This window comes from Acinonyx jubatus, chromosome C2 (assembly GCF_027475565.1).
Source record: "Acinonyx jubatus isolate Ajub_Pintada_27869175 chromosome C2, VMU_Ajub_asm_v1.0, whole genome shotgun sequence".
NCBI lineage: Eukaryota > Metazoa > Chordata > Mammalia > Carnivora > Felidae > Acinonyx > Acinonyx jubatus.
In genome coordinates, this window is record NC_069384.1 from 154,393,994 (window position 1) to 154,415,217 (window position 21,224).

Here is a 21,224-nt window from a genome sequence, read left to right on the forward strand (position 1 = left end):
GCATATTCCTCTTCCCTCCCTGGTCCATCCCAGGGGGGCAGCTTGGTCTGGCTTAAGGAGGAATGTGAGGCATATTAATCCCTCGTGGCATCAGGAACAGAGGGGCCAATTCTGATCCCTAGAAAAATATAGAGTCCAAGCCCACAAGCCCACCAAGCCCCCATGATGGCATATCATGGCTCTGGGCAGAAATGCATGACAAGTCACATAAACAGCTTCTAAAAAAAAATAGTGGGTTTTTAAATCCATCTTTTAAATTGAGATATTATAGGGGCGCCTGGGTGGCTCAGTCGGTTGAGCGTCTGACTTCGGCTCAGGTCATGATCTTACGGTCCCGTGAGTTCAAGCCCCACGTCGGGCTCTGTGCTGACAGCTCGGAGCCTGGAGCCTGCTTCAGATTCTGTGTCTCCCTCTCTCTCTGCCCCTCCCCTGCTCATGCTCTGTCTCTCTCTGTCTCAAAAATAACTAAAAACATTAAAAAACATTTTAAAAAATAGAGATATTATACACGTGCTGTGAATTTCACCCATTTGAAATGTACAGTCCCGTGTGTTTTAGTGTATTCACCAAGTTGTGTCTTTGTCACAACTGTCTAATTCAAGAACGTTTTTGTAACTCTAAAAAGAAACTCCATACCCATCAATGGTCACGCTAGTCTTAGTTGACCACTAATCTATGTTCTTTCTCCATGGATATGCCTTTTCTGGATGTTTAATGTAAATGAAATCTACAATGTGTGGCCTTTTGTGTATGTCGTTTTTCACGTAGCACAGTATTTTCAAGGATCGTTCCTGTTGTAGTATATCAGTACTCTGTTCCTTTTATTGCTGAATAATTTTCCATTGTGTGAATATACCACATTTTGTTTATCCATTTATTAGCTGTTAACATTTGGATTGTGTTCACTTTTTTTTTTTTTTTTTTACTTACTATGAGTAGTGCTGCTGTGAACATTCATGTACCAGTTTTTGTGCGGAAACGTGTTTTTGTTTCTGTTAGGTAGGTACCTGTGATTGGAATTGCTGATTTATACGGTAGCTCTATGTTTAACCTTTGAAGAAATGCTAGACTGTTTTCCAAAGTGGTTGCACCATTTTATGTTCCAGTTTCTCCACATTCTTGCCATTATTGTTTTGTTTTAGCCATCCTTGTGGCTGTGAAGTATCTCCTTGTGGTTTTCATTTGCCCTTCCCTAGTGACTAATTATGCTTAACTTATTTTTATGTGCTTATTGGCATTTGCAGATCTTCTTTGCAGAAATGTCTATTCAGATCTCACGCCCATTTTTTTTTTTTTTTTTGAGAGAGGGAGAGTGCGAATGCACACGTAAGCGGGGGAAGGGAGAAGGAGAGGGAGAGAGAGAGACTCTTAAGCAGGCTCTATGCTCAGGATGAGATCATGACTTGAGCTGAGATTCAAGAGTCAGATGCTTAACTGACTAAGCCACCCAGGTGCCCATCATGCCCATTTTTAACTGGTTTATTTTTCTTTTTGTTCAATTGTGAGAGTTCTTTGTATATTCTAGATGTAATTCTCTTATCAGATATGTGATTTGCAAACATTTTTTTTCCTATTTTATGCATTGTCTTTTCACTTTCTCAGTGATGCCCTATGAAGCACAAAGGTTTTTTAATTTTGATGAAGTCAAATATATCTATTTTTTCTTTGATTGCATGTACTTTTGGTGTCATATCTACAAAACCATTACATGCATGCAGGTCACCAAGATTTATGCTTATGTTTTCTTTTAAGGGGTATAGTTTTAGCTCTTATATATTTTTTTAGCTCTTTGATCTATATCAAGTTAATTTTTAAATATAATGTGAGGTTGACATTATATTTTTATTGCGTGTAGACACCAGTTGCCCTGACACCATTTGTTGAAATACTGTTTTTCCCCCATTGAATACCCTAATGCCCTGTCCAAAATCAATTGCCCATAAATATAAGGGTTTCTTTCTTGACTATTAATTCCATTCCATTGATCTATATTTCTATCCTAGGCCAATACCATGATATTTCAATTACTATAGCTTTATCGTAAGTTTTGAAATCAGGAAGTGTGAGTCCTCCAACTTTGCTTCCCTTTTCAAGATTATTTTGGCTCTTTTGCGACCCTTGCATTTCCATATGAATCTTAGGATCAACTCTTTAATTAAAAAAAAAAAAAAAAAAAGACAGCTGGAATTTTGATAGAGATTTCATTAAATCTGTGGATTAATTTGAGAAATGTTGCTAACTTAACACTCTCAAATCTTCCAATTTGTGAACGTGAGATGTGTTTTGTTTGTTGTCTTTCATTTCTCTGAACAGCGGTTTTTGTGTGAATTTTCAATTGATGTCTTGCATTTCTTTAGTTAAATTTATTCCTAAATATTTTACTCTTTTGATGCTGCTGTAAATGAGATTGTTTTAATTTCGTTTTCAGGGGAGCACCTGGGTGGTTCATTCAGTTGAGCGTCTGATTCTTGATTTCAGTTCAGGTCGTGATCCCAGGGTTGGGGGGAGCAAGCCCCAAGTAGGACTCGGCACTGAGTGTGGAGCCTGCTTGAGATTTTCTCTCTCTCCCCCTCTGTCCCTCTCTTCCACTCGCATTCTCTTTCTCTTTAAAATAAAATAAAACTAGGGGCGCCTGGGTGGCGCAGTCAGTTAAGCGTCCGACTTCAGCCAGGTCACGATCTCGCGGTCCGTGGGTTCGGGCCCCGCGTCAGGCTCTGGGCTGATGGCTCAGAGCCTGGAGCCTGTTTCCGATTCTGTGTCTCCCTCTCTCTCTGCCCCTACCTCGTTCATGCTCTGTCTCTCTCTGTCCCCAAAATAAATAAACGTTGGAAAAAAAAATTTTTTTTTTTTAAATAAAAATAAAATAAAATAAAACTAAAAGAATGTTTAATTTCATTTTCAGGTTCATTGCTAATACAATTGATTTTTATTTTTTAATGTGTGGGTTTTTTTCATTTTTTTGTGGGTTTTTTTTTTTTTTTGAGAGAGAGAGAGAGAGAACAAGCGGGGAAGAGGCAGAGAGAGAGGGAGATAACAGAATCCGATGTAGGCTCCAGTCTCTGAACTGTCAGCACAGAGCCAGATGCGGGGCTTGAACTCATGAACTGCCAAGATCATGACCTGAGCAGAGGTCAGACACTTAACCGAATGTGCCACCCAGGCGCCCCTACAATTTATTTTTATATAAAAATACTACATATTTGTATATTCTGTAACCGTGCTAAACTCCTTGATTGTTTCTAATGGTTTTTTGTGAATTTCTTAGACTTTTCTATATACGGGATCAAGTCATCTGTGAATAGAAGCTATTTACTTCTTCCTTTCCAATCAGGGTGTCTTTTATTTATTTTTCTTACCTAAGAGCCTTGGCTAGAACTTCTAATACAATGTAGCATAGAAATTGCTGCCTTGCATTTTTATGAAATGGTGATAGGGTGTAAACTCTTTTATATCCATTAATATTAAAGTGTGGTGACTTCATGAAATTAGTGTCATCATATCTGTAGGACAGTAATTGGGACTGTTACGATCTAAAAAAACATGTGAACTGTTTTTTTTTTTTTTTTTAGTTGAGGAACACTTTAACAATGTGTTTTTTTCTTTTTCTTTTAGGTTTTCTCAAATAACGATGAAGGCCTTATTAACAAAAAGTTACCCAAAGAACTTCTCTTAAGGTAAACGTAGATAAACTTTAAAGAATTCAGATTTGATTCAGTCATCAAGTTCCAAGACAATCTTCTTTCTCACTATGAGTCCATAGCACAGAAAAACAGACAGAATTAGCCTAACTGACTTTTTGTTTTTGTTTTATAGAATGCTGTTCAGCTTGTTGTTAAATTTTACTTGGTCTAATCCAGAATGTACTAAGTATGTACATAGCATTGGTCTGGATTCTTTTTGTAATGTGGTAAGTATTGTAATAATCTTCAGTAGGTGCCACTGTTTTGGTATCAGTAGATGTTCTCAATGTAGTCAATTACGTGAGGAGAGATGATTGTTAAGGTTATGAGCTCCTGAAGTCACAGGCATTTGGATGTTTTCTAATCACTTTTAAAGTAAGCATGGTCAAAATTCTGAGTGCTTAGAATTTTGTCGGTCCAAATGTTGCTATATTTTTATCCACTTGATGAAAATTATGTGCTAAGTGACAGTACTATAAAATATGGTTTTTGTGCTGTATTTCTGGCATCACAATATACAGTAAATGGTTTTTGCTTTACCACATAAAGCCGTCAACCAACATTTGTTGACCCCGAGGCACTGCAGTTTCCTTTAGTGCTCTGCCATCATCAAAGAAATCTCCTCTTAGTTTTGGATGTTATATTTTAATTGTTTACAAGTAATTAATACATGTATACATGGTAATCCTTGAGTGGCATTTCCCAAATGCCGCTGATGTTCCACAAAACAAAAAAAAACCCCACAACTGTGTGATCAAATAAGTAGGGAAATACCGGGTTAACAAAACCGATTTCTTTACGCATGACTTCTCAGAGCCTTAATACACATGATGATACTCCCAGATGGACAGTTCTGACATTTCAAAGTGACTGACCATGGAACTCTTTTAATATTCTATATTAATTCCGTATTCCATTGACAAAATTTGGGGAAATGCTGACATACAGTAAGTGATAGACCAGATGACTCCGTTCCCTGGTTGTGCTAGATCTCATGTTAACATTTAGGGAATGGGTGTGAGTTTTGTTTACATGTTGGCGTTCCCCACAGACTTACTCTATAAATATCACATATTACCTCAGGATGTTAAACTTTGTCTTGAAGGAGAAACGGTGCAGACAGCGCTTCTTTGTGGTGAAGATCACATTCCAGGGGCTTCAGGAGGTGTTCCGTTAGTCGCTGGGTATCGTGCGGCACTGTCGTCATAAACTCATTTCACTCAATAAAAAAGAAAATTAAGTCATGACAGAATCATATGAAAACTACAGCGATAATATTTCAATAAAATACTTGTTTGGATAGGAGAGGCTATTCTCTGGCATTTCAGACTCTTTTAAAGTTAAGAAAGTGGTAACAAAGGAATGATATATCTTTCATATAAACCTGGGAGGTCTTGATCAAGCACCGTGAGCTCTTAGAATGAACATGGGGGTGCTTGGGTGGCTCAGTTGGTTAAGCGTACGACTCTTTTTTTTTTTAATTAAAAAAAATTTTTTTAACATTTATTTATTATTGAGAGACAGAGACAGAGCATGAGCAGGGGAGGGGCAGAGAGAGGAGGAGACACAGAATCCGAGGCAGGTTCCAGGCTCTGAGCGGTCAGCACAGAGCCCGACACGGGGCTTGAACTCACGAGCCATGAGATCATGACCTGAGCAGAAGTTGGACGCTTTACTGACTGAGCCACCCAGGCGCCCCAATTTTTTTAAAATTTTTTTAACGTTTGTGTTATTTTTGAGAGAGAGAAACAGAGCGTGAGCAGGGAAGGGGCAGAGAGAGAAGGAGACGCAGAATCTGAAGCAGGCTCCAGGCTCTGAGCTGTCAGCACAGAGCCCCACACGGGGCTCGAATCCACAAACCCTGAGATCATGACCTGAGCCAAAGTCAGACACTTCACCGACTGAGCCACCCAGGCACACTGTGTCCGACTCTTGATTTTGGATCAGGTCATGATCTCACAGTCCGTGCGTGGGTTTGAGTCCCGCGTCAGGCCCTGCACTGATGGTGCGGAGCCTGCTTGGGATTCTTTCTCCCTCTCTCTCTCTGTCCCTCCTCCAGCTTGTGCTTGCTCACTTGCTGTCTTTCTCTCTCTGTCTCAAAATAAGTAAATAAACTTAAAAAAAATAACGTGGGTGGGTTAGGACAGGCAGGCTGTTACTATACAAATAAGTGGATGGGATGCTATCCACAACGGACTGCAGAGTGCGTGCTGTCCCCTAGGACTGTGCAGTTTCACTCTTGGTCCGAACATTATTTAGCACAGGCATCAAGCTGTAATATGAACATGTGATTCTTACTCTGGGGAATCAACCAGCTTGAGGCAGACCCATTATTAGTCATTCAGCACTGGGGTGTGATTAAACTCCACTCTTGTTATGAATACTGCTTCTATCCGTGACTCAAAGCTGCTAAGTTAATCTTTTTCCCCTTTGATGCAGTTAGCTTTGACACTGTTCTCCTCCAGGGAGCAGTTTCCGTCTCCTGACCAAAAAAAGGGGGCGGGGGCGGGGGCGGGTGGGATTTTATCAGATTCTGTGTTAGTGTGATTTCCGAACTGTTTGAGAAATTTTAGCTCTTTTAAAGATCCCTGCTGGACTCAGCTATTATAAATTCTGCAGTTGCCGGTTTGAATCATGCCACAAGGCTCAAACAGAGATCGTTTTTCAAAAGGAATTGCCACTTGAGACCAAGTGTTCGTAACATGTCTATTCATAGGTTTGTATTCCCACTTCTGCTCTTATTTTGGAGTCTGTAAGGGGGACTTAAATTATAAAGTACAGGTCTTCCCTGGCTCGTGAGTCTCAAAATTAATTCTAGGCAACCGTGGTGTTTTAATCTTGGTTGGCCTTCGAGTCGTGTCTGCCGTTTTACTCGCAGACTCTATATTCTCAGTAACAGCAGCTCTTCCCTTTCCTAGCTGCGCTTTCTGAGCAGAATTTGGAGAAACGTTTGAACCAAGTTACCAAAGTAGCCATCGTCGTCACCAGCCTCCTGGAGCTTAAGCCTCGATTATTTTGCTCAGTTAGATGATGTCTTCATACTCTCAGTGGGTCACAGGCTCACTTTTTTACTTCCTATTGCACATATCTCTGTGACAGTGCAGACTTCCTGTCCTTGTTGAATTCCTGTCTACCTTCCGTCTTACTTCATCAGTAGATGTGATTGCTTTGGCTTTATGATCCTCTGTTTACTTCCAGCCGGGGTCGTTTTCTCTCTGCCATTTTTCACTGCATCTGTTACCACCCTCTCAAATTCTCTAACTTCCATTACTGGTCACGTCAAGTGAAGCCCCCACTTCCCGTTCGGAGCCAGTAACAAGCACAACCTGGAATTATGTGTGGTTTTTTCCCTTTCTTGATGTCACTTTGAATCCACCCAGAAAAATCTGTGAGGTGGTTTTCATCTGACCATCTTCTTGCTGGTTTTAAGACTGCCCACTATTACTGATTCACAGATTCCTTCTCCCACCCCGTTTTGAGTTTGTTACTTAACAAGTTCTTCCAATTTTGCTCTTTGTACCCAGTTTTCACGTACAAATTAAAGGTATTCCACTTCTCCCTCTCTATCCTTTATGCCCATACAATTGACCAGCTTGTAATTTTACTCTTCCTGGGGAGTCTGTTGTATAATGCTTATTATAACAATGGGACTCTTCAGTTTTTTGAAACCTGTATATATATCTATTAGTGAGTTGGGTTGTTCTTATATTTTGTCCTCATTGTTATTGTCTGTATGACTTTTGGAGCCAGACTTGGTTGGGATTTCAGCTCTCCTCATTTCCTACTTGTATGACCTCAAATTTAGTGACTTAACTCTCTGGGCCATAGTTTCCTATATCCGTAAAAGGGGGGTAGTAATAGTTCTTACTGAATGGGGTTGTAGCTAGCCCGTAGGGTGCCTGGCAGTTAACGAATGTTAAGTGATGTTAGCTTCTATTGTTAATTAATTTCAATTTTCAACGCCTGAATTACTTACTAGATGCTGTTTGACAGTGTCCTCAATACTTACGCAGACAACTGATAAAAGAAAGCTGCCCTGCTGTGGATCTCGCATATGCTACTGCTGCTAACAGCATCTCAGTAAATAACCTGACTGATTAGTTACCGAGACCCAGTGCTCCGTTTCATCACCCTGGGCTAATTCAGTCTCAGTGGACAGTGCTTGCTACCAAGTGATATTGAACTGACGGCTACCAGGGCTCACGCAGGTTAGGGGTGGCAGCATCGACTTTTTGACTTTGAGTTTTTCCTTCTGTTATGGTTGCACTCAGGTGTTGATGGTGACAGGAAAACACATGTAGACTGCCTCGGGATAGGGAGTGCTAAACGCAGGAAATATTTTAAAACACTCAGAGAAGGCAAAGCTCTTGTTAGTAATAAATAATAATGAAGGAAACCTCATAGTAGACACATTTTTAAAAACTTAAATCACCATTATTTAGATCATTTTGTGTCCGTTTAAAATTTATGTGGATACATGACAGAATTAAGCACCAATCGTGTTTGTTGGCTCGATGAGAGGAAGGTTTGATTGCCCCGAACAGGAGAGCCGAGCCTGATAATTCTGGGCAAATGAAGTCAGCTACACAATCACATATATTCAGCGGTTTTACTGGTCAGCTAGGGAAAATTGTAAAATGACCCCTGCAAACATTTAAAAATTTTCCTTTTCTAAAATTCGTAAACCAGTTCCACGAGTGAAAATAATTGTGGCTTTTGTTGCAATCATCAAGTGCTTACGTGTCATTGTGGGCCCCTGAGGAGCAGGGCAGCGAAGGGCCCCCTCCTGTCCGGGGCATCATTGAGTGGGTGTTCCTGCCCGCTGGCTGGCTTCAGCACTCCAGGGAGTTTTTCAAGGACTGGGGCGTCCGCCTCCTGCTGTGTGGATGCCTTGTTGTGTGTCCCAAGGCAGCCCAACAGGTAGGATGCTCTTTGGGGGGTACACGCTGCAAATTCAAGTTTAAGCAGCTATGCAGGGTTTTCCTTTTTGTTAACGAATGTTTTCATTTCTTTGTTCGTTTTTATTGTTTTTTTACCTAGCATGAGGCAGTACATGACTGAGTTAATGTGTGTTGAAATCAGGTGCAGAGACTTAAAGGCCTTCCCTTTTCATTACCTCTGAATACTGTTATATACTCTTTTAGGGTTGGCATCTAAGTCTGAGTCACGCAGAAGCAAATTTTCCTCTTTCTAGGTTGGGGTTATACTTACGCACTAAAAGTCCGTGCTGCCTTTGGATTTTTTACATGTATGTATGTATGTATTTATTTTTACCTACATTGGTGTGGCATCAAACACCAGCAAAGCTCCACAGCTAAGAGTGATAGAACTGGTACCTTCTTTTCCAGAGCTTCATGCCTGGAAAGTTATGTTAGAGAGCTGTTAATTAAAAATCTGTGAGTTCAGAAGTTACAACAGAAAAGATTGGTAAACTTGACCCCGTGAGTAGTGAAATATGGCAAAATATACCATTACCACAGATACACAGCGCAGTGGTGGGTGAAATAATTAGAATACACATTACAAGCAGGGCCATATTCTTCAATGCACAAATAAAAAATGCTTAAGTTTTAGGAATAAGGTGGATTCTTTTTTTTTTTTAAGGTGGATTTTTTTTTAATTTTTAATTTTTTTATTTTTTTGAGAGACAGAGACAGAGACAGAGTGCGAACAGGGAGAGGTAGATAATGTGAAGAATCCGAAGCAGGCTCCAGGCTCTGAGCTGTCCGCACAGAGCCCAATGCGGGGCTCGAACCCACAAACGAGATCATGACCTAGGCTGAAGTAGGATGTTCAACCGACTGAGCCACCCAGGCGCCCCTTAAAGTGGATTATTCTTAAAACAGTTTGAAGAGAGTTATGAACGAAGGGAGAAATACAAATAGCCAGTTTGCTTGGTTCTCAGTCAGGACCATATTTAAATATAAATCTCAATAATGAGACATTACTTATCTGGCAAAACCCAAAAGTTTGGTAGTGCTAGGTTTTGGTGAGGAGACAGAAGACAAGTCACTCTAAGATGCTTCAGAGGTGGGACTAGGAACTGCTAGAGCCATTCTGTGGGGCCACTGGGGGGAAATCTTCAAAATGCTAAACATACGTCTTCACGAATTCCATTTCTAGGAATTTACTAATATATTTGCCAAGACACATCTATGGGGATGCATCACTCAGGTGTGTATACAGGAATGATTACTGCAGCTTTTTTTTTTTTTTTAACTGTAGTTAAATTGGATTGCAGAATTGGATTACTCGTAATTCTTGGCTCGTCGTCCTTTTCATCACTGATCCGTGTGTTGCCTATTCCCCCTCCCCACCGTCAAGTTAATATTGTCAAGAACTTTGTATTTATGATTCTTTTCTTTAAATTTTTTTTACTTTAAATATATTTGACTAAACAATCAAATTCCTAAAAGTAAATAGTGTTTACGTTTGCTTGTGTATTAACTTTGTAAAAAAAAAAAAAAAAGTGTGCCTTCTGAGACATGGTTTTCACTCAAAATTATGGTACTTAGAGTGACGCATGTTGCTTTGTTTCACTGTTTTTCATTTTACTGCTGTATAATATTCTATCTATTGTGTGAATGGACCAAGATTCACTTATTGATTGTTCTTTGGTACATGCTTGGGTTTCCATTGTTTTGTTAGTAAAAGCAGCGCTGCTATGAATATCCTCATAGATGTCCTCCTGCTACAAATACACAGAAGTTTCTTTCAGAAGTTGCTGGGGGGGGTCATAGGCTATACCCCTAAGTAATCAACTCTATTTTAGTAATACTGTTTTTCCAAAGGGATCTTACCAATTTCCCTTCATACAAACAATCAGTTAAGAGCCTCGTTGAGTCAGTCTAACATTTAGTGTTGCTACATGTCTTAAGGGTAGAAGAGCATCACATTGTGCTCTTGATGTGAATTTTTCTGAATTCTGGTAATGCTGAGTATCTGTTTATCAGTTGCATGTATGTCCTCTTCTGTGAAATATATTTTTTGCCTATTGGGTTGTCTCTTAGTGATTTGCCATTGGTTTTTTTTCTCTTTTAAAAAAATTTTTTTGTTTTTACATTTATTTATTTTTGAGAGACAGAGGAAGACAGAGTGGGTGAGGGGCAGAGAGAGAATGAGACACAGAACCCAAAGCAGGCTCCAGGCTCTGAGCTGTCAGCACAGAGCCCAACGTGGGGCTCAAACTTGCAAACCGTGAGATCATGACCTGAGCCGAAGTCGGATGCTTAACCATCTGAGCCACCCAGGCGCCCCTTCCCTCTTGTTTTTAATACTGTATCTTCTGTATTTTGTTTATGAATCCAATTTGCCAAATAGTGTCCCAATGTAATAATCTTTGCAAGAGGGCACTTTAGGATTTTAATGATTAAAACTAATATTTTACGGCACCTGGTGGCTCAGTTGGTTAAGCATCTGACTCTTGGTTTGGGCTCAGGTCACCATCTCACAGTTGGTGGGTTCAAGCCCCATGGTGCTCTCTGTCCTGACAGCACGGGGCCTTCTTGGGCTTCTCCGTCTCTCTCTACCTCTGCCCCTCTCCCCCACTTACAACGCTGTCTCTCTCAAAAATAAATAAATAAACTTACTTTTTTAAACTAATACTTTATTCACTATGATTATTATGATTTTCTTTTTTGTTATTTCTTTATCTTACAATTCTGCCTGTTTCCTGCCTCAGACCTTTCTTAGTACCTTTAGTGTAAAGCCCATTTAAATTGTTATGACCTAAGTTATTCACCAGAAATGTATACTTGTTAACTCTTACTCTGTCGCATCTCTCATTCTTTTCCAGCGTCCTTGCAAACTCTGGTCACTCTGAATTCGTTCCAGTCCCTGAAATTGTCATTCTCTAATGTGTTTTCTCCTGGATTCATTCTGCTTCTTGAAAATGTCTGTCTTTCACTTACCTGTCTTTCACTTAGTTCAACCTAAGGCTTTCGCCAAGTTCGAGGCCATGTTCTCTCCCTCTTGAGTGTGCCTATAGATTCTTTAGGCATTTTGTAACTTCTGGTCTTTGACTTGGATTTTATGTGCCATAACACAGCAAATCTAACTTTTAAATAATTTATATATGTATTTGACATATGACATTAGTTTCAGGTATACAGTGTAATGATTCAACACTTGTGTGTATTGTGAAATGAACATCACAACAGGTCTAGTTAACGTCCATCACCATACATAGTTACAAAAATCGTTTCTCGTGATGAGAACTTTTAATGTCTCCTTGCTTAGCAACTTTCAAATAGGCCATACAGTATTATCCGCTGTGGTCACCATGCTGAACCTTACATCCCCATGACTTACTTATGTTATAACTGGAAGTTTGTACCTTTCGATCCCATTCATTCATTTTGCCCCTCCCCTTTCCCCACCTCTGGCAACCACAAATCTATTTTCTGTATCTATGAGCTCAGTCTTTGTTTTGGATTCCACATGTAAGCGAGATCGTATAGTATTCGTCTTTCTCTGTGTGATCTATTTCACTTACCATAATGCCCTCCAAGTTCATACATGTTATCGCAAATGGCAAGATTTCCCTTTTTTATGGCCGAATAATACCGCATTATATTAGGAACCACAGTTTCCTTATCCACTCATCCATAAGCAACTTAGGTTGCTTCCATGTCGTGGCTATTGTAAGTAATGCTGCAGTGAACATGAGAATGCAGATATCTTTTTCAAGTCTTTTACATTTTCTTCAGATAAATACCGAGAAGTGGAATTGCTGGATCATATGGTCGTTCTATTTTTAATTTTTTGAGGAGCCTCCATACTGTTTTTCATAGTGGCTGCATCAATTCACATTCCCACCAGCGGTGCATAAGAATTCCCTTTTCTCCACATCCTACAGTACTGTTGTCTGTAGTCCCTATAGTTGCAGTTTTGTGCCCTTAAACAGCATTTTTTCCATTCTTCCACCTGTTACCCACAGTAATTATTTTACTCTTTGTTTTTTATGAGTTCAACTTTCTTCGTTTTCCCAAAAATAAGTGATACACAGTATTTGTCTTTCTCTGTCTGACTTATCTCAGCATATTGTCCTCAGGGTCCACCCATGTTGCTGCAAATGGCAGGATTTCCATCTTTCTCATGGGTGACTAATACACACACACATGTACATGCACATGGACACAGACGCACACACTACATTTTCTTTATCCATCCGTCGATTGATGGGCATCCAGGTTGTTTCCATCTCTTGGCTATTGTGACTAATGCCACAATAAACATGGGAGTGCGTCTGTCTCTCTGGTATCCTGTTTTCATTTTCTTTAGTTATATACCCAGAATTGGAATTGCTGGATCACATGGTAGTTCTGGTTTTTATTTTTTCAGGAACCTCCATATCATACCCCATCCAAGTTACAGTTGATTCTTCCTTCTCCAGAAGTAACCACTATCTTGACTTTTATAGTTATCACTGTATTTCATTTCTTTTTAGATTGATCACCCAAATGTGCATTGCTTGACATTTTGTATTGCCCACTGAAAATTTATAAATCTTTTAAGTCTCTGATAATCAGCAGATCCCCTTTTAATCTCTTTCTGTTCCATACATTTTATGTTGAAGAACTTGGGTTACCTGACTTGCAGAAGTTACCACAGACTGAGTTTTGCTAATTGTATCCTGATTGTGCAATTTCAGCCTGTTTCCTTTATCATCTATAGTTCTTGGAACTTGAGAGATCCAGAAACTTGATCAGATGCAGGTTCTGTCCCTTTGGTAAGATTTTATGTGGTGTTGTATTCTTTCATCAGGAGTCACAAAATTGTCTGGTTTTCTTTTTTTGTGGGGGATGCTAGCATCTATTGATGCTTACTGCTTAGACCATTTTACATGAAATGACCAGTTTACATGAAAGTCAAGGTAAATGCTTGATTCTTCCTGTTTGCCAGTTTTTGACTTTTTTAAAAATGTTTATTTATTTTTGAGAGAGAGAGTGAGACAGAGTGTGAACGGGGGAGGGTCAGAGAGAGGGAGACACAGAATTGGAAGCAGGCTCCAGGCTCTGAGCTGTCAGCACAGAGCCCGACGCGGGGCTCGAACTCATGGACCATGAGATCATGACCTGAGCCGAATTCGGATGCCCAACCGACTGAGCCACCCAGGCGCCCCCTGTTTGCCAGTTTTTGAAAGTGAGGTATGTGAAGGTTTGACGTTGGGAAACCAAACATTTACATAGTTTCAAGTGATCTTCCACAAAAAGCTATATTAATTACAAAGGGGAAAATAGCAATTTTATTTTTTTAATTTTTTTTTCATTTTTCTTTTTTTTCTTTTTTTTTTTTTGATTTACATGCAAGTTAGTTAGCATATAGTGCAACAGTGATTTCAGGGGAAAAATTGTAATTTTATAATGAGGCAGTCTGGCAGACAGCATCTTAACCAAATGATCACAGTTAATATCCCCGATAACAGGACAAATAGACACACTGTGCCTCCTGATATGATGTACGAGAAGACCACAATATTATTTCTGTGGCATTTGTGACAGAAATTAACAACTTGAATCTAATCATGAGGAAACAGCAGATACATACAGAGGGACATCCTACAAAGTAACTAGCCTGTATGCTTCAAAAAAAAGTCAAGAAAGATAAAGGCTGAGAGAATGTTCCAGATTCAGAGACTAAAGAGACAAGACAGCTAACTGCACTCTGTGGTCCTGGGCCAGAAAAAAATGTTTTTCTTTTGTTGGGAGGGCCATTAATGGCACAATTGGCCCATTTTTAATATTTATAGATTAAATAATAGTATTGTATTACTGTCCTTGTTTTGATCATTGTACTGTGTCTTTGACAAAGAGTGCCCTTGTTTTTAGGAGATACTTGAGTGTTTTGGGGTAAATGAACATCACGCCTGCAACTCCCTCTCAAATATTTCCGGGACAGTTACATATATGTGTTTATATGATACTGGTTAAGAGGTAAACTAGGGCATATTAAGAGTTGTAAGATTCCTTTGAGCAAGAATCCGTTTGGGGCACTGCGAAACCAGGAATGCCAGGGAAAAGGCTTCTGTATACAAGGGAGGATGGCGAGGAAAGGAAGTTCTCTGATTGGCTGTGTATAGGTTTTCATGTTTGTTTCTTTATTTTTGAGAGAGGGAGAGAAAGGCAGGCCGAGAGAGAGGAGAGAATCCCAGGCAGGCCCTGAGCTGTCTGCGCAGAGCCCGATGGGGGGGCTCTTTCTTAGGAACCACGAGATCGTGGCCTGAGCTGAAAACAAGCGTCTGTCGCTTGACTGACTGAACCACCCAGGTGCCCCTGATTGGCTGTGTCTTAAAGCTTAGTCTGCTCTTTTGTGATTGGTTATCCCTGGATTCCGATCTCATAACTTGGGGGCATCTAAAGACTTCGAGTCCTGGTTGCTCAGGCGGCCCCAGCACTGGAGCCACCTCAGTCTAATAGGCTCCCCGTTTGATTAGTTTAACACCTCTCCATCTATCTGTAAAAAGAATGATAATGCAAAGGCATTATGTTGTTAGCATGTTAGCACTTAGGGAATGTGGATGAAAAGTACACAAGAGTTCTTTGTCCTGTTTTTGCACCTTTTCTGTAAGTCTTAAATTACTTAAAAATAAAAATGAGGTGGTTTCTTCACATCTTTTGGAGGTGACTTAGAATTTTTAAAAGTATTATAAATTTATGAATTCAAACCTATTTAATGATTTTTAATTCATTGCGGTTATTACTTTCATTGAAATTCAAATGGTCTTCTCTTTGTTTCCTGAGTCCTTTCCCATGACCGTAGCACTTTTGATGGTTTCCTTCCTGACAAATATGCAGGTGTATCAGGCTCATTTCATATATTCCCTGCCCCAGACCTGAAATCAGCCACTTTCTCAGTGAGTGTTGGTTTCTTTTTGTGGGAAAGAGTATGTCAGAACTACGATCTAGTTGCTAGAGGTATTTTTTCTAGCGAACGTATAGTTATTTCTAGTTCAGTATAGTGAACGTATAGAGAGATGAGAAACTCATGATTTCATACTGAGGTATCTGATGCGTAACTTAGTACCTTACTTCATCAGTCTGTGCAACTACGTCTCCTTTCTTCCATACTACTAGTCCTGGCTCGGACACGGGGAATTCTAGAATTAGGCCCTGTATTTTCCCCTTTGCTTTCTCCACATCACAGACACGGCAGCCTCAGAATAACAATCCCAGAACGGTTTTCACCAGTATAATTACCGAAGAAAACAGTGACATTTTTTTGCATACGTTCTTTTTCTTCACCTCTGCTTTTAAATGGTTATACTAAATCTGCATTGTCAAACTTAACAGCCATCATATATTACACCCTCTCCCATTTAATTCTCATTTGGTCTATTTAATGCTCACCACCAGTCTTTATTTAAAGTCTGTGTAGTCATTGTGTTGTCTGGTGCTTATCCTATCGAAGATTCCTCAGGAAGGGTTCCCAGGAACGGTATTCTCCGAAGTCTTGTAGGTTGACCCCAGTTTGTGCCCTTCATACTTGAAAGTCAGTTTTTTATCCTAGTTGGGTTCATTCCTTAATTTTACTAATATCCATATGAACCTGCACATTACAGCATACATGTGTGTGTACACATTACAACATCCATACACATTTTGGTGAATAATTTTGAAATATGGTGGCTTGTGAATGAATCCAAACCTAGCATTGGTTCCTGTCAGTTTAATGGTTAATGTTTGAACCCGTAGGTGATCAGTATTATAGTAAGTACTGTGAGAAATGCAGTGGAAATTAGCGTTTAAAACATTTGATGAAAAAGACAAGTCCCAAGAATGTATACAGCTTTATGTATGTAGATTCATTTTAACTTTTTCAGAAAGTAAAGGAAAACTGCATGAAAAACTTTTTTCGTTAGTATAATTTATAATTAATTCAGTAAATATTGTGTAAAATTTTATTTTTCATTTTACCAGAATTTCAAATGTCACCTTTTTGACTTAGGATTTGGTAAACATATAGGGACAAATTCTGTAACCATTCAGATGAGTTTATTTCTAAGATCTGTAAATAAGGCAATGACTTCCTTCTGAGATGATGGATAAATACACATTCCAAAATTTACACGAGACAGTACATGTCAAAGTGACTACCCCCCACAGTGTTTAACATACAGAAAGCACTTAGTAAGTGATGTGTTTTAAATCTGCTAAACTTGTGTGATAATCTTGTATTTACTTATATTATTTTCTTTTTAAAGAAATGAACAGTGTTAATATTTAGATTACTATTAGCATTCCTGGTGATTTTTTTAAAAATGTGTGTTCTTGATTCAACTTTAAAAAATTTTTTATTTAGTATAAAAATATATCTTTAAATATGCAAAATACAGAAGAGTGCCAAAGAGAAAAAAAAAAATCACTCGTACTGTCATTGACCAAGGAAATGAAATGTTGGGACGCCTGGGTGGCCCAGTTGGTGGAGTGTCCGACTTCGGCTCAGGTCATGATCTCACGGTTCGTGGGTTCGAGCCCCACATCGGGCTCTGTGCTGACAGCTCAGAGCCTGGAGCCTGCTTCTGATTCTGTGTCTCCCCCCTCTCTCTGCCCCACCCTCCACTTGCACTCTGTCTCTCTCTCAAAATAAATAAACATTAAAAAAAATTATAAAAAAAAAAAAGAAAGTTTTGCTGGATATACACTTCTTTGTTTACACTTTCTTTTCCTGATTCTCTTCAATCTATTATTTCATTTTCTTCTGCCATAAAGCTTTGCATATGAGGTTGGAAAAGGGAGGAGTACTTTAATAGCCTATTCATATAATTGTGGATATTTTGCTGTGCCACCTAAACTTGACAGGTGGCAATTTCTTAAATATTAGTTGCAAATTGGAATTTTAAAACCATGGCAACCAACTTTTTGTACCTTACTAAGTTAAACTCCATTGCTCTTTGTACTTTGAGTAGATCTTTTCATCATTCAGTGTGGGTTTTGAAACATCATGAATGTATCACTTGGAAAATATTGGTTCACTAAGTTCTGCAAATCTTCCCATTTTTTACACATTTCATATATAGCATGAAAATACAGTATTCATATATAGTATTAAAACATCACAGTCATTGAGGGATCTGGGTGTCTCAGTCAGTTAAGAGATCAGGTCATGATCTCGTGGTTTGTGAGTTCAAACTATGTGTCAGGCTCTGTGCTGACAGCTCAGAGCCTGGAGCCTGCTTCCGATTCTGTGTCTCCCCCGCTCTCTGCCCCTCCCCCCTCATGCTCTGTCTCTCTCTCTCTCTCTCTCTCTCAAAATCAAAAATAAATAAACATTTAAACAATTGTAATTAGCATATTTTAGGCCAAGAGTTTGGTTGGATTCTTTGACGGAATTTCAGAATTTGCTAATCTTCTGATATGTTTGATTCTAGTTAGTTCCCTGTGCCTGTAACCCCAACCACTTTTAGACTGCAGCCCACGACTCCTTTATTGTACTTTTTGCCCCTACTTCCTCTCTTTCTCAGTGGTATCTCTCCCCTGAAGCGATAATAGGCTTGGGATGAAAGGGAGCAACTTTAATCCAGTCTTTGCTGCAGGATTTAGCTAATCTATTTAACAGAGAATTTCAAGTAATCTCAAGGTAACTTGTAAGTTTTGGAAAGCAGTATTCAGACAGACAGTAATTGGCTTTTCGGCAATCTCGGGCCTGCAGTTTCTGTGCTCTCTCCCTTTTCTTTCCGCTTGCCAGCCAACCAGTTTTTTTCCCCCGAGCACTTGCTTTCTTATAATGCCTTTCTAAACGTGGCAGCGATAAGCCACGAGTCGCTAAGTCTTCTCTAGTTGAGAAGTTTCTAGAGGTAGTTTCCAGAGAGAAAGGAGTTGGAGGGGTGGGGAAACAAATGAAGAAAATTAAGGGGTACAAGCTCTCAGTTATAAGTCATGGGGATGAAACATACAGCCTAAGGAATATAGTCAATAACGCTGTAACATATGGTGACAAATGGATTACACTTATTGTGGTGAGCATAGCATAGTGTATATGATTGTTTGATCTCAGTGCTGTATGCCTGAACACTATCTTCTATGTCAGCCATACGTTGATACATTTTTTAATCATGAAAAAAGTGTTAAAGAATATATAGAAAAAAATGTCTGTATTGAGTGAAGAGAAGGGATATTTCATGAGATATGTGGAAACTCTAAAAAGAATCAATGGAATTTCTAGAACTGAAAAATACTCAAATGTTTTAAAAAAGTTGGTTAGGCTTTCAAGCAGACTGGACAATGCAAAAGATAGAATCAGTAAACTTCAGGAAAGGTTAATAGAAGTTATCCAAAGTGATATGCACAGAGAAAAGGGACAGCAAAAAGTTAACACATCCTTAGCACCTCGTACTGTCAAATGGTCTAACATGTGTAATAGGAGGTCCAGAGAAAGGATGGAGCATAAAAAAGTCTGAAGAAAGAACCCCAAATTTTCCAAATCTGATGACAGTCTACAGATTCAGGAAGTTTAGTGAATGCCAAGTGAATAAATATAATGAAAAATATCTCTAGGTACACCATGGTTAAATGACTGAAAACCAAAGATAAAGAGAAATCTTAAGATATATATATGGAGGGGCGTCTGGGTGGCTCAGTCGGTTAAGTGTCCGACTTCGGCTCAGGTCATGATCTCATGGTTTGTGGTTTGAGCCCTGCATTGGGCTCTGGGCTGACAGCTCAGAGCCTGGAACCTGCGTCAGATTCTGTGTTTCCCTCTCTCTCTGCCCCTCCTCTGCTCATGCTCTCTCAAAAATAAATTTTAAAAAATTAAAAAAAAAAGATATATATGTGGAATAATAATACAAATTCTCATTGACTTCTTTTTTTTAAGTTTATTTTATTTTATTTATTTATTTTATTTTTTTTTTTAGAGAGAGAGAGCAGAGAAGGGGCAGAGAGGGAGAGAATCTCAAACATGCTCTGCACTGTCAGCACAGAGCCCACTGTAGGACTTGAACTCACGAACCATGAGATCATGACCTTAGCTGAAATCAATAGTCAGACACTTAACTGACTGAGCCATCCAGGCGCCCCTCATTGATTTCTTATAAGAAATAATTCAAAACAAAAGACAGCGGAATGGCATCTTTAAAATGCAGAGAGAAAAGGGGAAAACCTCTCAAAATTATCCAACATAATTATCTTTAAAAAATAAAAGTATTTTCTGGTAAAACAAAACTAAGAATTCATCACCAACCTTCCCATACTGTAAGAAATGCTAAAGGAAATTCTTTAGGCTGAAGGGAACTGAAAATCATGTACAGAAAAGAATAAGGAACACCATAAATGATAGGCATGTGGGTAAATATAAAATACCTTTTGCCTCTTAAAAATTATTTATAGTTGTTTTAAGCAAAAGTCATAACACTTTATGGTTTATAATATATGTCAAGTAAAACAGATGACAACATTAACACAGAAGATGAAATGAGAGTATATTGTGATTGTGGCTCTGGAGGGATAATATTAATTTAAGCTGGATTGAAATGGGGATGTATTGTGTTCAGAGCAACCACCAGAAATACAGAGACGTCATTCATTATTTGGTTATTTTGAAGAATTCTTAAAAGGAGAGCAAAGGAACAGAGAGCAGTTGGGGAAAATGGAAAACAAATAGCAAGTGTTTAAATTGGAGTTTTAAAAATGACAAGAGATGAAGTTTGATAGAAAGTAAAAGCTGTTGTGGCTTTGTTAACACTGACAAAGCAGACGTTAAGTCAAGATGTATATTAGAAACAGACATTTCTTGACAAGAAAACATCTATTGGACAGCAATAGGTATCTTAAGTTTTGATGAACCTGATAAAATAAGTTGAAAAAATATAAGGCAAAACTAAAGGGAAAAACAGACAAATCCATAATCATATGTACAGTTTTAACATACCCTTGATAGACTAATAGTAACTGATAGAATATTCAGACAAAAAAAAAAGTAGAATATAGGAGATGTGAACCATGCTTAACCAACCAGACCTATACAGGACACTACATCCAACAACTTTAGAGCACACATTCTTCTAAAATGTGCATGAAACATTTATCAAAGTAGATTCTATGTTGAGCCATAATGTAAATCTCAACAAATTTCAAAGGATTGAAATTATCTAGAGTATTTTCTCTGACCAGAGTGGAACTAAACTAGAAATCAATAATAAGAAAATATTAAGCTACCTATTTCTAACTCCATGAATCAGAAGTTATCACAGTGGAAATCAGAAAGTATTTCAAACTAAGCAAGAATGAAAGTATGGCATATCAAAATTTGTGGGATGGTTCTTGGAAATGCTTTAAATGCATGCATTAGAAAAGGAAGGAAGAAAGTCAGTAATCAAGAGTTCCATCTCAAATGACTGGAAAAATGCAGAAAATTCGAAGAAATATAATGAAGGAATTGAAGATAAGAGGATAGATTAAGGAAACAGAAATCAACAAAGATAATTTTTATTACTAAAATTGATAACTCTCTAGCTTGACTGATAAAGGAAAAAACAAGAGAAATTATTCTAAAACTGGAGACAACCAATTTTTAAAAGTAGTATGGATAGGGGCACCTGGGTAGCTC

General features: G+C 38.7%; 1 protein-coding gene across 6 annotated transcripts in view; it reads left to right on the plus strand.

Annotated features, from left to right (window-relative positions):
- Positions 1-21,224, plus strand: part of FBXL2 (F-box and leucine rich repeat protein 2) — a 111,212-nt gene that overhangs the window by 29,995 nt on the left and 59,993 nt on the right. For all 6 annotated transcript variants that reach the window (XR_008298101.1, XR_008298102.1, XM_027040558.2 and 3 more), the window contains one exon: positions 3,613-3,674. Coding sequence is in view for 4 of the 6 variants with exons in the window: in XM_027040558.2 (XP_026896359.2) it covers positions 3,613-3,674 (62 nt within the window). In the remaining 2 variants the exon portion in view is untranslated. The remainder of the gene's footprint in view (positions 1-3,612; positions 3,675-21,224) is intronic.